Genomic DNA, 15,920 nt, shown 5'->3' with positions numbered 1-15,920 from the left:
TTTTATTATTTGTTCTGCTTATAAATTGTGAGGATTGAGCTACTAATTTACAAATGACAAACAAACAAATCTCGTGTGACAGTTTAATCACCTAATCAATATTTTAAGTCAGAAGCTTTATTGTATTTTGTTGCATTTGTGTGATTTTGCACATTAACACCTGAGCAGGAACATGTAGTGAAATGTGTCATGAATTTATCAAATGCCAAAACCCATGACAAAGCTTAAAACTATAATTTTTACAATGAAATGAGATTTGAATAATTGTTATGTTGTAAAACTGCAGCCCTGCAGAGGCTAATGGAAAACTACTTTTCAGTATAGTTCCTGAGGACTGCTCCCAATGCATTAATTAGGAAAATTACCACTAGTTTTGTCAGGACGAGATTGGGTCCAATTTCTTGGTATAACAATCTGATTCTGTTATGCACACTCATATGCCATAAATCCTCTGCACATTAGGGTGCCAACTTTCAAGCTGAAGCATTGTACACCATGGATAAGCTTCCTCTCAGTCCTTCGGGCTGAAGATATTAGTACAAAGAGGCAAGGCCTGAACAGAGAGTGTGTATTATTTGCTTAGCATGAGTGAAGCTGTGTTTCTGTGCTCTGCAGAAGAGCTGGAAACGCAGCCCCAACGGGAGTCTGTGGGTGAGCATTAACAGCCTTCGAGGAGTAGAGACTTGGCTACACTGCAGTTCCTTCACTGAAGTTGATGAGCACAGTTGCAAGCTCTTGGGGCTTGATTTGATCCCCACTAGGAGGTGGAAGCAGTGACCTTCTTGGCCAGAGCTTGCAGAGCTGATCTCTTCAGAGTTCTGGCTTAGAAGGATTTTGGCAACAGCATCCCTTAAAAGCTAGCTGCTGAACATCCTGAGGTAAATGCTACACTTAGCTTTCACAGGTTTCTTGTGTTTGTTTCCTTCATCTTATTAAACTGGAAACGATGAATTGTCATTCTCAGCAAGCAGCTCCACTGGTTTCTCAGCAGAGTTCTTTAAAGTCATTTGTTGACTCCTGGAATGACTTAATTATGAGATCATATGTGATGGTTCCAACCAGCTACAGTTAGCAGCCATTTTTTCGTAAGTTTACTCTGCATTTATAACAAAGATCACAGTGTTATGGTGTATTTTACTTTGAGGTTAGAACATTTTGATACTGATGTGAACTACTTATAGTAGTTTCTGAAACCAAAAGCTTTTATTATTGACTCCAGTCAGTTTTTCTGAAAGCTTCACTCAAGTTTAGGAAGCTCTGAGGTTCATGCCTGAAGGTCTGTGCTTCAAAACAAACCCAAATGAAATTCAGTGCTTCCCCCTGGGTATCGCTTTGAAAATTGGAGTTCGTTTGAAACCTCCTGCAGATACTTTGGAAACTCTGCAGCATGGAAGGCACAGGAGTGACATGCATCCAAGTAATACCAACAGGAGCAATCCAGGATCCTTGTAGCCTTGGGTGGGGGTATTACACCATTCAGGAGAGTTAGGAGCAATCTGTATTTTTCAAAATTAGGCATTCAGGTGCCACTCCTGCTCCCATTACTGCAGTGGTGCATTGATTCATTCTGTAGTGTATTTCAGAGCAGCATTTGTATAAGATAGATAAAATAGAGGAAGAAAGAATACTGTTTAAGGCTGAAATGTCTGCTTTTACACTTTTATATCCCTAGATCTGTATTGCATCATTCTTTTCATGGGATAAAACCAGATTACATCTTTATACACACATATAACCTTAACAGTGAAGGAAAATACAAATGTTTGATTCAGTTAGTGTTTTATCCTAGATGGTTTTGAATTTAGGGTAGAAGACTATGATGTGTGTTTATACAATAATTTTCCATTTTTTTTTTCTCCCTGAGATTGTCATTAAATGTGTTCATCCCATTCATATAGCAATGACTGCTGTAGTGCTGTCAAAGATCTCAGAAGTAATTGTGGTCCTGTTACCATGGTGTGCCCTGCTTCAGCTGCTGGAGTAATAAGCACAGTTCAAGAGAACTATTATGTAAATGTCCTTGAAGAAATGTGAAGTGGTGAAAACATCAACAGCTGGAAGGACAGGACCCACTTATTAAGAAAATAAGGTTGACTAATCCATTGAGCTCCCTGAGGAGGAAGGAAAATGGCTTCAGGGTAGTTTTGCATAAGAAACCGAAGTTTGATAATGGGGCCTTCATTTTAACAGACCCAGGTGTAAAAAAAGAGGTAAAGACCAGAAAGTGAAAGATTATTTCTAAGCCTCTAAGTATGGTTTACATTTTTAACTATAGAGGTAACTAATCATCTCTATTATTTCTCAAAGGTTGTGATGGTTTTACTGCCACTGGCAGTTTTGGAAACCAATGTTTTCTTAGAGATACATTCTTATCCAAAGAGAAATAAAATCAGGAAACATCTACAGTTACAAAAAAGGCTGTGTTACTTTATCCCAGTGCTCTCAGCTTGCTTGGCAATTGCTAAATCACTCACAGTTTTTGACTACAGAAAACACAATGGCATTATGTGCATTGACTTGCTGTAAATACTGTCATGACATGGGCCTGGATACTTTGCTAAGGTAAAACCAGTCACGTAGAAGATATTTCTGTGTGCTTCTTGGGTCTACAATAACTGTTGCCTCTTCTCTGTCCTTTCATCTTTTTTGTTGTCCACCAGTGACACTTGACTCCGAGGTCACTGCAGCCCCAGTCTGGGTGGCAGGGGAGAAGGGCAAGGTGATCCCAATGTGTAGTGGGGGACCTGTTTCTCTTCATGCTTCTGGGATGAGGAGTCTCACAATTCTGCAGTTCTCAGCTCCTTGCGGCAGGTCTCTGCCTAGTGCACCTGGGACTGTGATTTGGATAGCCCAGTGCTGGGACAGAAGTCAGACATTAAGACATGAGGTCCTGTAACATCCTCTCTTCCTCCTCGACCAGTCCATGCCCATGAGGGTTCTGTGTTATTGCTTAAATTTGACAGAAAACCTTGTGCTGTTCTGTGCTGCGTAGTCAATAGCATAACTGTGTCTTTTAAGACACTGGGATACATATAAAAATAACTACTATAATTTCTAACACATTATCTGAAATTTTGGTGAGTGCTGTTGAAGCATACAATATGTCCTGCCTAGGAGACAGAGCTGCAACAGGGTGCATCAAAATCCCCCTTTTGGAAGGAAGCAAAGATAGATGACGATTATTATTATTATTATAATTATTTTAAAAAGCAGGATGGAAAGCTATGATCTGTCTATCTATGAACAGCTATCTATGAACAGTCTATCTATGAACAGCTGTCTCTGTTCCCATTATTTAAATTGGGAGAGTAGTAACTTGGAAATCCTGACAGTCCTTGACTTCTTTTATTTTATTCCACAAGACATATGCTATTAAAAATGCATTATTGTGTTCCAGGTTACACTGCAAGTTGTAGCAAAGAGCTGGACATTTGTCTATTTAAATATATTTATTTGGCATGCTGAAAAGACCATACTTGGCAATTTTTACCTTCAGTATAGCAATTAAAACATTAAATTTTCTGGATAGATATAAAGCAAATATTTCTGCTCAATGAGAATGGGAAACACTGAAATAGTTACCTAGGAAAGTTGGTGAGTTGCCATCCTTGGAGATTCTTGAAACTTTCTTGGACACAGCCTTGAGCAAGCTCATTAAACTGGAAACTGGCCCTGCTCTGGGAGGTCTGCCTAGATGACCTAAATTCCTTCAAACCTAGATTATTGTATGATTCTTTAATAAACTTACAGAACAGAGGTACTCCTTGTTTAGGAGTTACAGAATTATGAGGAGGTTTTCTGCTAATAACTTTACTTTGTGATTTATTTTTTTTTAATATCTGCATCATAGAGTGCATATAAAAGAAAAAGCCCTGTAGAGACTTCTGTTATATGAGAAATAATCATAGGAGCCACAATAAAAAGAACTGCTCACAGGCAACCCCAGCCCTGGCACAATGCATCATACATGTATGTCCATACTGGGAAGCTCTGTGAGAGGGACCATGTCATTCCTTACCTTGCTGAAATGTATCCCTACTTGTTGGGTGGAGGCCAGCCACCCAAAGCATTTTCTGCTTTCTTCTGCTCAGATACACCCTTCAATTCTAGTTACTAATAAACATTCTAGTTACGAAGTGCAATATTATATACCAAATGTAGGGGCATAAATTTTTAACATATACAGGAGAAATGATAAGGTTTCAATGCCCATGTGTTCGACCTTTGGCTAAAAAGATAACATAATAATAGTGATTGAATGTTCAGCCTATTTAAATTCGGGACAGCAATGAGAGATGTGCATTAGTCCACAATTGGCTTCCTGGTACCCAGCAGAATATTCTTCCAAGTTCTCTTTCCTCTGGCATGATTGCTTTCCCTTTCTGTTCTGTGGGGACTCACCTCCGGAACAGCTGGGTTTAGACCCATTAGTCTATTATTTTTCCTTTCAGAAATGATGGCCGCTTTAAAACAGGCCTGTTTTGTAGAGATTTTGAAACTTTTCTGTGGCTTTCACTGAAGCCTGATACTTAGTAATCCATCAGTAAATTATCCCTGTTGCGCTTCAAGCCGTTGTGCCATTCTCAGTATTTGGCCTTCCCTCCAAGGTCTTTCAGGAATTACTACTTTTGTTCCCTTCCCCCTAGACCTTCTGCCCAAATCCCTTCAGCTGTACTAAGTGCTCCTCATTGCTGTAGGCATAAGGACATTTTTAGTGCAGTTACTCATGCACACATAAGGATGTCTCCTCTCACCTGTGAGACCATCGTGACGAGATCTTTTGCTGTAAGTCATAAAGTGCAATGTAGACATACGTTGTTTCATTGATTTAAAGAGCAGTAAGCCCATTTTACGGAATAAATTCCTTTGGGCAAGGCAGGGATTGAGTGCAAGCGGAGTCCTGAGTATACCATCAGTATCGATTCCTTGTCAAATAGTTTGTAGCTCATCATATGAGCTGGCTGTTTTTAGCTCTGGTTTCTGCTGCCCTTTCCTGTTTATTAAATCTTTTCTCTATTCTGCTTGTGTTCCTAATCTTTTTCATTATTTTACAGCATGGTGCCCTGTATTCCATTTTGGGAACTTCTTCACTGTGTAATCCATGAAAATGGATTTCAAGATTACTTTCAAGCTTCTTTTGAAACACTTTCAAGGGTTTACCAGTACTTCTGATTTTATATTTTCTTTTTTTTTCCCCATTTGATGTCAGTAATATTATCATTTCAGATGGTTCATCTCTTTACAGGTTCAGCCTCCATGTTCGGTTTTTCTCTTAATGTTGCAATGGGATCCTGATTTTCATAGTATCATACAACAGCCCAGGTTGCTCTGGCTTTTTCATTTCCCTTTGTAGTGGGAATGGAAGATGGACTGTTCTTGTGCTTCCAGGAGGTTATTCTTGAATCATTTTGCAGAATGTGAACATGTAGTGCTGCCAGAAAACAGGAGGTCAGACCCTGATTTAGACCCTTATTCATTATTCTTCAGCCAAAGACCATTATCCTTGAAATTTAGTCAAAAAATGGCTCTGTCGAAGGATATGGCAAGTTAGCCTTCATATATACTTGAGTAGAACAATAAGTGAAGTTAAACTTTTACAGCTAAGTAGTAAAAGAGGAGGAAAAATGCTTAGTTTTTCCAAACCAACATGGAAAACATCTATTTTTTAGGTCCTTCTTGGGTCCTCATTGGCCATTTGGCATGGAGGGACGTAATAAATGTTAGCTCTCTCTCTGGGATGTGGAGAAATGTATATAGCCATGATTATCAGGAAGCTGCAGCTTACAGTTGTGGTTTTGCTACTGAATCTGTTGAAGTTTTGATCCATTAATTTCTTTTTTTCTATCTTGGATTCATTTTTGACAATAAAATGAGATAAACAAAACCAGAAATTTTGTGAACATTAATTAGTGACTGTTGACTAAACACTGGCTACTTACTATGTGGACTGATAAATAGACATGCTTTTTTTTTTTTTTTTTCCACATTAACAGTAGAAATAAATGAATTTCCCAGAGGAGAAGCCTATGGTAATTTTCAAATATCAGTAAATAGGATTGTGTATTACCAGAAAAATCTTGCGTGCGTTTCCCCAGGACTGTTAATAACAAAGCAGAGGCTTTATCTGCAGTGAAAATATTTACAACAGTTTAATTTTCTATTTTAAAATCAATACCTCTTGCTACTGTTAGTGGACTATGAGATGTTGTTCAGGTCATTTATTCACTATCCCTGATGGAGCAAGAGAAGGCAGGTACAAAAATAGTAGTCTTCATAATAGCCAGTATGAATTTTTCCAACAAACCTATCAGATGGGATTGGATTTTGTAGAAAATTCTTTTTCAGCATTTCTGGGGAACCAATTTCCTATTCGAGGTGGGAGGGGGAATATATGACTGGTTTAATTTTACTATAAAAATAGAATTATTATCTCAATTAAAACAAAAATAAGCTTAAAGAGTTTATTGGGAAAGTTTGGTTGGTTCAGCAGCATTTGATTTCATAGGAGAAACATGCCTGTGAAACGAGTGAAGATACTTCTCTTTATGCAATTTGCAGTAACATTTCTATGGTTTACTTGTTCCCATTAAGGATGCTGACTCTTTGTTAAAATACAGTGTGGTAGTTGTGGTTTAAGACCAGCCGGTAACACAGAACCACGCAGCCACTCGCTCACTCCCTGCTGCTTCTTCCTCCCTCTGCTGCTGGAGGGATGAGGAGGAGAATCAAAAGAATGTAACTCCCCCAGGTTGAGATAAGAACAGCCCAGTAACTAAGGTATGACACAAACCATTACTGATACCACCAATAATAATAATGATAAGGGAAATAACAAGGGAAGAGAATACAACCACTCACCACCTGGCAACCAATACCCAGCCCAACCTGAGCAGCGATCTGGGCCTTCTGGGTAACTGCCCCCCATTTATATACTGGGCATGACATGGTGTGGTATGGAATACCTCTTCGGCTAGTTTGGGTCAGGTGTCCTGTCTCTGCTTCCTCCTGGCTTCCCCTCCTCCCTGGCAGAGCATGAGGCTCAGAAAGTCCTTGGTCAGAGTAAACATTACTGAGCAGAAACTAAAAACATCAGTGTTATCAGTGCTGTTTCCAGGCTGAAAGTCAAAACCACAGCACTGCACCAGTTACTAAGGAGAAAAATGACTGCTACTGCTGAACCCAGGAGAGTATCCACCCCTCATTCCATGCCATTCATGTCATGCTCAGATCCACATTTTTCTATATGCCATCGCTCTTGTCTCATGTATATATATATATCTCTCCATATATATCTACACACCCCGCCACACCCACACAAAGAGAGAGATCATTCCTTTGTCCATGGACCAATCCTTATAAAGCTGCTCAATTCATCCAGTCCATGATGTCAGGCTCCATCTCTTGTGACAGTACTGCTGATGACACGTGGAACTCATCTGGTCACTGCTGAGCTCGTATGGTTTTGTCAAATTTCATTCTCTGTTGGGATATCAGAGGGAAGTCAGGGCCAGTCACTGGTGACCTGAAGACATCTAGTTGGTGGGCTATAAAAGTGCTGCACAGCTGGCAACAGTATACAATTGAGTTCATTGGCTGTTTTCCCCTAAAATCAAATCCCCTTGAGGTACGCATTGGACTTCCCCATCTTCCCACATTACCCACCAAGTATATCGCGGTCCCTGAGTAAAAGCAATCCCACAAGTGGGTTTGCCTTTACCTGAAGCAGGAATAACCCAGACTGTCTTCCCCAGCAAATTCTTTATGTGCACCACAGGAACTTTATCCCCTTCTACAGTATGTAAAAGTTCTGACTGGGCTGGGCCGGCCCTGTTGGCAGATCCTCTGGTGCTACAGGCAGGGCTTTGGATTCTTTGATAACAGCTGGTTTTATAGGGCACCAGTCTGGACCATGACAAGTGAGAAAGGTTTGTCTCACAGAGGCAAAAGGATGCTGGGGCACGAATTAGCAGGGCTCATTTGGAGAGCTTTAAACTAGATTCGAAGGGGGATGGGGTTGTTGCTGGGCTTGCCCCAGTGGGGCAGCACTCCAGAATTGATGAAGACTGGGAGGCCTCCTATAATCCTAGGGTGAAATCGGTGTGCTCAGCTCGCTCCCTGGAATGTCTGTACACCAATGCGCGCAGCATGGGAAATAAGCAGGAGGAGTTGGAAACCTGTGTTAAGTCAGGAGACTATGATCTGGTGGCAATTACAGAGACGTGGTGGGACAGCTCACATGACTGGAATATAGTCATGGAGGGCTATGTCCTTTTCAGGAAAGACAGGCCAGCCAGGAGGGGTGGTGGGGTTGCTCTTTATGTGCGGGAGGAACTACAATGCACCGAGTTCTGTCCAGGGACAGATGACAAGCGAGTTGAGAGTCTGTGGGTGAGAATTAAGGGGCAGGCTGGCCGGGGCGATACTGTTGTGGGTGTCTGTTACAGACCACCAGATCAGGGTGAGGAAGTTGACGAGGCCTTCTACAGGCAGCTGAGAGCGGCCTCACAGTCACAGGCTGTGGTCGTCGTGGGGGATTTTAACTTCCCTGATGTTTGCTGGAAGGACCACTCGGCAACCCAGCCGCAGTCCAGGAGGTTCCTCCAGTGTGTGGATGATAACTTCCTCCTGCAAATGGTGGATGAGCCGACCAGGAGAGGAGCGCTGCTGGATCTCATCCTCACTAACAAGGAGGATCTGGTTGAAGCAGTAAGGGTTGAGGGCTGCCTTGGTTGCAGCGACCACGAGATGGTGGAGTTCAGGATCTTGTGTGGTAGGACTAGTAGAATACCAAGTAGAATTGCAACCCTGGACTTTAGCAGGGCAAACTTTGGCCTTTTCAAGCAATTGCTAGGGGAAATCCCATGGGCAAGGCTGCTTGAAGGTAAAGGGTCCCAAGATAGTTGGTTGACATTCAAGGACTGCTTTTTCCGTGCTCAAGATCGGAGCATCCCGACACGTAGGAAGTCAAGGAAGAGGGCCAAGAGACCTGCGTGGCTAAATAGGGAATTGCTGGGTATGCTCAAGTGGAAGAGGAGAGTTTACAGGTCATGGAAGGAGGGGCTGGCCACTTGGGAGGAATATAAGGCTGCTGCTAGAGGATGTAGGAAGACAGCTAGGAGGACTAAGGCATCCTTAGAATTAAACCTGGCAAGAAGGGTCAAGGACAGCAAAAAGAGATTTTTCAAATACATGGCAGACAAAACTAACACCAGAGGCAATGTAGGCCCACTGATGAACGGGATGGGTGCCCTGGTGACAGAAGATGCAGAGATGACAGAGTTACTGAATGCCTTCTTTGCCTCTGTCTACTCTGCTGCAGGCAGTCCTGAAGAGCCCTGTACCCCTGAGACCTTAGATGAAGTCAGGTCGACGGAGCGGTTTGCCTTAGTCGATGAGGAATGGGTTAGGGATCAGTTGAGCAATCTGGACATCCATAAATCCATGGGTCCAGATGGGATGCACCCGTGGGTGCTGAGGGAGCTGGTGGAAGTCATTGCTAGACCGCTCTCCATCACCTTTACCAAGTCTTGGGAAACGGGAGAGGTGCCTGAGGACTGGAGGAAAGCAAATGTCACTCCAGTCTTCAAAAAGGGCAAGAAGGAGGACCCGGGTAACTATAGACCGGTCAGCCTCACCTCCATCCCTGGGAAAGTGATGGAGCACCTTATCCTTGGTGCCATCTTAAGGCATATCAAGGATAAGAGGGTTATGAGGGGCAGTCAACATGGCTTCACCAGGGGGAAATCATGTTTGACCAATCTCTTAGCCTTTTATGAGGAAATAACACGGTGGATGGATGATGGCAGAGCGGTGGATGTGGTCTACCTTGACTTCAGCAAAGCATTTGACACAGTCTCCCACAGCATCCTCACAGCTAAATTGAGGAAGTGTGGACTGGATGATCAGGTAGTGAGGTGGACTGCGAACTGGCTGAAGGAGAGAAGCCAGAGAGTTGTAGTCTATGGGGCTGAGTCTAGTTGGAGGCCTGTAACTAGTGGAGTGCCTCAAGGGTCAGTACTGGGACTGGTATTATTTAATATATTCATCAATGATTTAGACGAGGGAATTGAGTGTACTATCAGCAAGTTTGCTGATGACACTAAGCTGGGAGGAGTGGCTGACATGCTAGAAGGCTGTGCTGCCATCCAGCGAGACCTGGACAGGCTGGAGAGTTGGGCAGGGAATAACTTGATGAAATATAGCAAGGGAAAGTGTAGAGTCCTGCATCTGGGCAGGAACAACCCCAGGTTCCAGTATAGGTTGGGAAATGACCTGTTAGAGAGCAGTGTAGTGGAGAGGGACCTGGGGGTCCTAGTGGATGACAGGATGACCATGAGCCAACACTGTGCCCTTGTGGCTAAGAAGGCCAATGGCATCCTGGGGTGTATTAGAAGGGCGGTGGTTAGTAGGTCGAGAGAGGTCCTCCTTCCCCTCTACTCTGCCCTGGTGAGACTGCATCTGGAATATTGTGTCCAGTTCTGGGCCCCTCAGTTCAAGAAGGACAGGGAGCTGCTGGAGAGAGTCCAGCGCAGGGCAACGAAGATGATTAAGGGAGTGGAGCATCTCCCTTATGAGGAAAGACTGAGGGAGCTGGGTCTCTATAGTTTGGAGAAGGGGAGACTGAGGGGTGACCTTATAAGTGTCTATAAATATATAAAGGGGGAGTGTCACAAGGATGGAGCCAGGCTCTACTCAGTGACAAACAATGATAGGACAAGGGGTAATGGGTACAAGCTGGAACACAAGAGGTTCCACTTAAACTTGAGAAGAAACTTCTTCTCAGTGAGGGTGACGGAACACTGGAACAGGCTTCCCAGGGAGGTTGTGGAGTCTCCTTCCCTGGAGACATTCCAAACCCGCCTGGACACATTCCTGTGTAACATTATCTAGGTGTTCCGGCAGGGGGATTGGACTAGATGATCTTCTGAGGTCCCTTCCAATCTCTAGCATACTGTGATACTGTGTGATACTGTGTGTGTTGACCAACCAGGTGGCCTTTGGTAAATGTGTATCCTGATATTTGAAAGTTCCCCCCACCCATTGCTCTCAGTGTAGTTTTTAACAGCCCATTGTACCATTTGATTTTCCCAGAGGCTGGTGCATGGTAGGGGATGTGATATACCCACTCAATGCCATGCTCTTTGGCCCAAGTGTCTATAAGGTTGTTCCGGAAATGATATAATTTTGTCCTGTAAGGCTTTTTTATGCCTTTTCTGTAGACTGTCCTGTGCTTTAGAAGAATTTGTACTGAGCTACTCACATGAAGCCCAATTTTGTGCCGGTGCTACGTGCAAGGTGCATCTTGTAACCATTGGTGCATCCCTGGAACATTGCCACAGTGTGAACACGTGGTTTTTGATTTAGGCATGTTCTTGAGAAGCATCCCTGTTTGGAGGGACAGAACATTTCATTTAGATCACGTGCATCAGATCAGTGAACACTCCAGAGTCACTCTGCTAAATCAACTAATTATGTTGCCAGCTGTAGTCCTAACTGGCATCCTCCATGAGTCACATTAGAAAGCAAAAGGATATTGTTAGGAATTCCTTCAAAAATTATATTTCTGAGTGCGGACAATAATTAATTTGATTATTCCATAAGTAACTGTATGTTTTCAACTGCAGAGTGTTTAGATAAGAGTGCTGTACATAGCAATCTTTGGATAACTTCCTCTGGTGTCTCCCTAAGTTCTACAGAACCCCAGGAAAAAGGAAAAAATCTGTATAACTAAAATGCATTGTCTTACTTTTAATGGTCTTTTAAGTCTCAACTCGATATTAGAAACAAGACCAAACAGCACAATAGTGAATAAATCTCATTAGAAGTAATCCATATTCCTCTGCATCCTTTTTTTGTAAAATAATCTTGTCACCCTTCCTCCTCATTTTTACCATGTCAACTGCTTGTTAATAGGATCCATTTCCTAAACAATTTTATATTGCCCCTTCCATCTCTGCTGTGCTGTCCTCAATACGTCATGACAGAAAATGTATTTCATGATAGCATCATGATAGCAAGTGGGAGACTGCTATGAAAACATTAGAGCAAATTTCTCTCTGCAGCTGTATTGGAAATGACAATAAAAATTACTTTCAGAAATTGCCTGTAGAATACTTTGCAATTTCACTTCTGTATACAATAAGGGTTGATTGGATTCATTGTAATGAATATTCAGTGCTTTGAAATCTGATTGCAAGATGGCTCAGACACTTGCACCTGAGGGACTCTAGGGCTCTCTGTTTCCCTTGATGCACTAGCTGACATATTTACATTAGCCAGAACTGTGGTCCAGAGGGAGCAAGGTCTGTACGGTGACATGCCATGAGACCCCATGTCCACATTGAGTACATTTCAAGAGTATTTACTTTGGACTAATTCTTATCTGGTTGTGGGCACTGCAATTTTATTTCTGAGAGCTGAACAATAACGAATTTGATTCAGGTGCTTCTGAGAGTATCCGTTCTTGTTCAGTTTCATCCAGAAAGAATTATATTCAAATTCATTTCAGTTTAAATTCAGAATTTCATCTCCAAACTCCCTCTGTGGTGAAAGCATAAACAAGGTAGATAGGGGATATCAAGACATTTGCTATTAGAAGCACACTCCTGAAATGAACTAAGGTAGGTATACCATTTGAGGTGGTATAGAAATTGACTTCCAGAAAGTGTATTGTGCAGAGAGGGTATGCACTGTAGAGGTGGGTGTCATTCTGTAAGTGGTTTTGTTCCTCACTAGTCCTGTATTGCCGTCTTTGCTTTGGATTAATTTCTCATTGCTGTTCATCCCTGCTGACCAGTCTGGTTCAGCTTTATCTCCATCAGAGCACAGAGAAGCCTTCATGAAGTCCAGATTTGCCCTATTAAATGATTTTTCTGAGCTCTCCTGACTCCTATCACAGGCTTCAGTTCCCCAAAGCATTTGTTTTGTCAGGGGATGGATTGGGTAAGGTGCATTGCAGAAATGTCTGGAAGAGGGGAAATCTTGTTAGTGAGGGTACAGTACTGTATGAATTTATGTATTTTGCATACAGCCTGAGCTGCCTTCCACACTGCCAGATAATCCAGGAAAACAGTGACAAAAAATAGGTGTATTAGTGTTTTTAAGGCTCATCTTTACAGTATCTATGTCTCCTTTAATAACATTTTCTGAGTGTGCTAAATGTCAAGATGTCAAATCACATACAGTGGGGTTCACACTACTGGCATATGTTGCTTGGCCAAGCCATCTGGGGTGAAATTCCAATCCCAATGAGAATTTTGCCCTTTGAATGGGGGGAAGAAAGTTAATTTCTGGCATATTATTCTCAACTTTCTGCTTATATTTTCATTTAAACTAAACAAAAAGAAAAAAAAAACAGGAATGCAAACTCTTATAGGTCTGGTGATTTTTTTAACCAATTTCACTTTTTCACAGGCTAAGTGTGTTGAAAGGCAAAGTCAGGTTCTTCCTTATTTGCTCTACATTAAGGAAAGCTGGATGGTAATCTCTTTCTCTACCCTCCCGCCCCACATCCTGACCAGTTGCAATGGAAGCTGTACAGGGGAGAGGGAGCTGGATCATAGAGGTAAGACACATGTATCAGGTCAAGCTCAGGATCCAACCTGTCAGCAGGAGCTAGAGAAACAGTTTATCCCCCATTCATATGTGGAGTGGGGCTTTCCTCTCCTTTTCTCTCCCATCTAATTGATGATGCAGGCAGGTTGCTGTCTGCCTTTTATCTTCATCTCAGTGGGAGCTGAGGCTTCTGGCTTTTTGAGGACTGTAACACGTCTGTGCAAGTAATTGGTTGGGTGCTTTTGTTTATTTTTTCTGAGTTCAGTTTGAGTTATAAAAATGGGTGTGGGAAGGAACATGTAATTCAGGTCATCCCTAATTGACAACATTTCAGGGTGCTTTGTTTTTAAACAAACATAAAACAAAACAGGTCAAATAAATCAAACAGGACATTTCAACAAAGGATTTAGTTTTTAGCTCTTTTTATCCCACTTTTTAAATGATGAAAAAGAAAAATACTTTTTTTTTTGGCAGAAGTCTAAAGGGTCCCTTTTAAAAAGGTTGAGCAAAAAATACATTTGGGAAGATAAAATCATTTATCAAATGAATTCTTAATGTCCAAATGATTTTAGTGTCCCCCATAAAAATCTGTATTAGTTATTATTCTTTACACCTGTTTTAATTTCTTTGGTCTTTGGTCCCAGCTACTGTGATAATAGGCAGCTATTGTAATTGTTTAAGCTTTTGTTGAAAGCTGTCAAAACTACAAGCTTAAGATTCATTTAAAATAAATTAGTCACATTTGGCAAATATATCTTGTTCATCAGTTCACAACATTAGTATATTAATGTATTTAGAATAAAATTACGAAGCCTTGGGTCAGATGGTTTAGTGTGAGGTGTCCCCCAGACCTGCTCAAGTAGGTATACTCCAAAGAAAGTGTATTGGAAATAGCTCTGTAGGTGGAGCTGATGGAGGAGCATTGGTGCTCTGAATCCTCCTAAGAGATAAGCAGGTGTAAAGGCTGGGAATTAAATAATTCAATATTATCAACACTTAGATGATCCTATCCAGGGACAAAAGCATTTTTCTGTTAGAACATTAAACACCCAATGCTGATGTTTTCAGGCTCTCTGCTGAAGACCCTTGGGGAATCCCTGCATTATTCTCAGAGTCTTAAAGCAAATTGACAGTGGCCATACAGTCACACATTCATGATTATGAAGTGTTCACTGAAAATTGTCTTGGGACCCACAAACTGAAAAGAGAAAATCTCTTGCTGAAGGAAATTTGGATGCCCCTCTGGTTAGGGGACAGCTCAGTTCAGTTAAGCTTCCCCTCAATTGCTATCTCGCATGCAGCGGTTAATGGCAGAATGTAAAATATAGTCCAAAAGACAGCTAGGCAACTGTGTCCTATTCTGGTCTTCATTTGTAAAACAAAGATAATAAACTCCTGTATAAATCTTGGTCTTGTTTGCTTCAAAATTAAAGGTGAACACTCTCTTTGGGTTCAGTGTAGAAGGATCAGTCTTAATAACACTTCTGCTAGCAGCCAGCAGATACAGGATCAGGTTGTCCTGAGGATTGCCCATCTGCCTGGTAAACAATAAAATACAAATCACTACCATTCCCTGAAGAGAACAACTTTCCAAGACTTTGACCAAAGAGAACTTTTTCTTTTTTTTCTTTTTTTGTCTTTTTTTTTGGGGGGGGGCGGGGGCACAATGGTGGCAAAAAAGATCAGTGATATAGTAGCTCTTAGTAGTTGTCCCCAGATATTACCCATTTACTTTATGTATGAATGACTCTAATCACCTCTGGGATGGCTTCTTAATGCATATTCCTGTTTTGCATCAGGAAGGGAAAAAAGTATAAATAAAACTCCCAAAGGTGGAGAAAGGCTTATTATTCAAACTAAATAATGAAGGAAGGAGCACTGTGGACAAGGAAGAAAAAAGAATATACTAAGAAGCATAGAAAATCAGAGATGATCACATGCTAAAAACATAAAACTTGTACGTTTTATTATTCATCACTTAGTGTTATGGAAATGTATGCAGTGGCTCCACTATGATGATTGCAGATCCTTGGGCCATTCTTCTGACATTCACTATCTGCATGATTTTAATTAACCCCACCTTTTTAGGTCAGCTTCAAGTGCTTCTGTACTCTTATTTAAACTATAAAAGCAAAAAGAGATAGCAGAGAGAAGAAAAATATTCCTAGTGTAATATAGCATCACGGTAGCTGTTACCAGAAAAGCATGTATGCTGGAACTGACTGATGTGTGTCCGTGTCTCCCTGTGATATGGTGAGAAGGCATGAAATTGATGCTATGTGTAATCAGTCTGTAATTAATTTCTTTTCTATATTGCCTCCCAGCTCCCTGGTCACATGGCTGCTTATACTTGGAGGGCTGGAAAG

The 15,920-nt window shown here is 41.7% G+C and overlaps 1 protein-coding gene across 1 annotated transcript in view; it reads right to left on the bottom strand.

Annotated features, from left to right (window-relative positions):
* Nucleotides 1-7,496: 7,496 nt before the first annotated feature.
* LOC134175531 (uncharacterized protein YagA-like) overlaps nucleotides 7,497-15,920 on the bottom strand; it is a 336,167-nt gene continuing 327,743 nt past the window's right edge. Inside the window, exon 2 of the mRNA XM_062641584.1 lies at nucleotides 7,497-7,811. Within this exon, the coding sequence (XP_062497568.1) occupies nucleotides 7,790-7,811 (22 nt within the window). The 3' untranslated portion in view covers nucleotides 7,497-7,789. The remainder of the gene's footprint in view (nucleotides 7,812-15,920) is intronic.

This window comes from Pezoporus occidentalis, unplaced genomic scaffold, assembly GCF_034315485.1.
Source record: "Pezoporus occidentalis ecotype Australia unplaced genomic scaffold, CSIRO_AGI_Poc_V1 ctg69, whole genome shotgun sequence".
Lineage (NCBI taxonomy): Eukaryota > Metazoa > Chordata > Aves > Psittaciformes > Psittacidae > Pezoporus > Pezoporus occidentalis.
The sequence above is the reverse complement of the archived record's forward strand: the minus strand, read 5'-3'. Positions and strand labels throughout refer to the sequence as shown.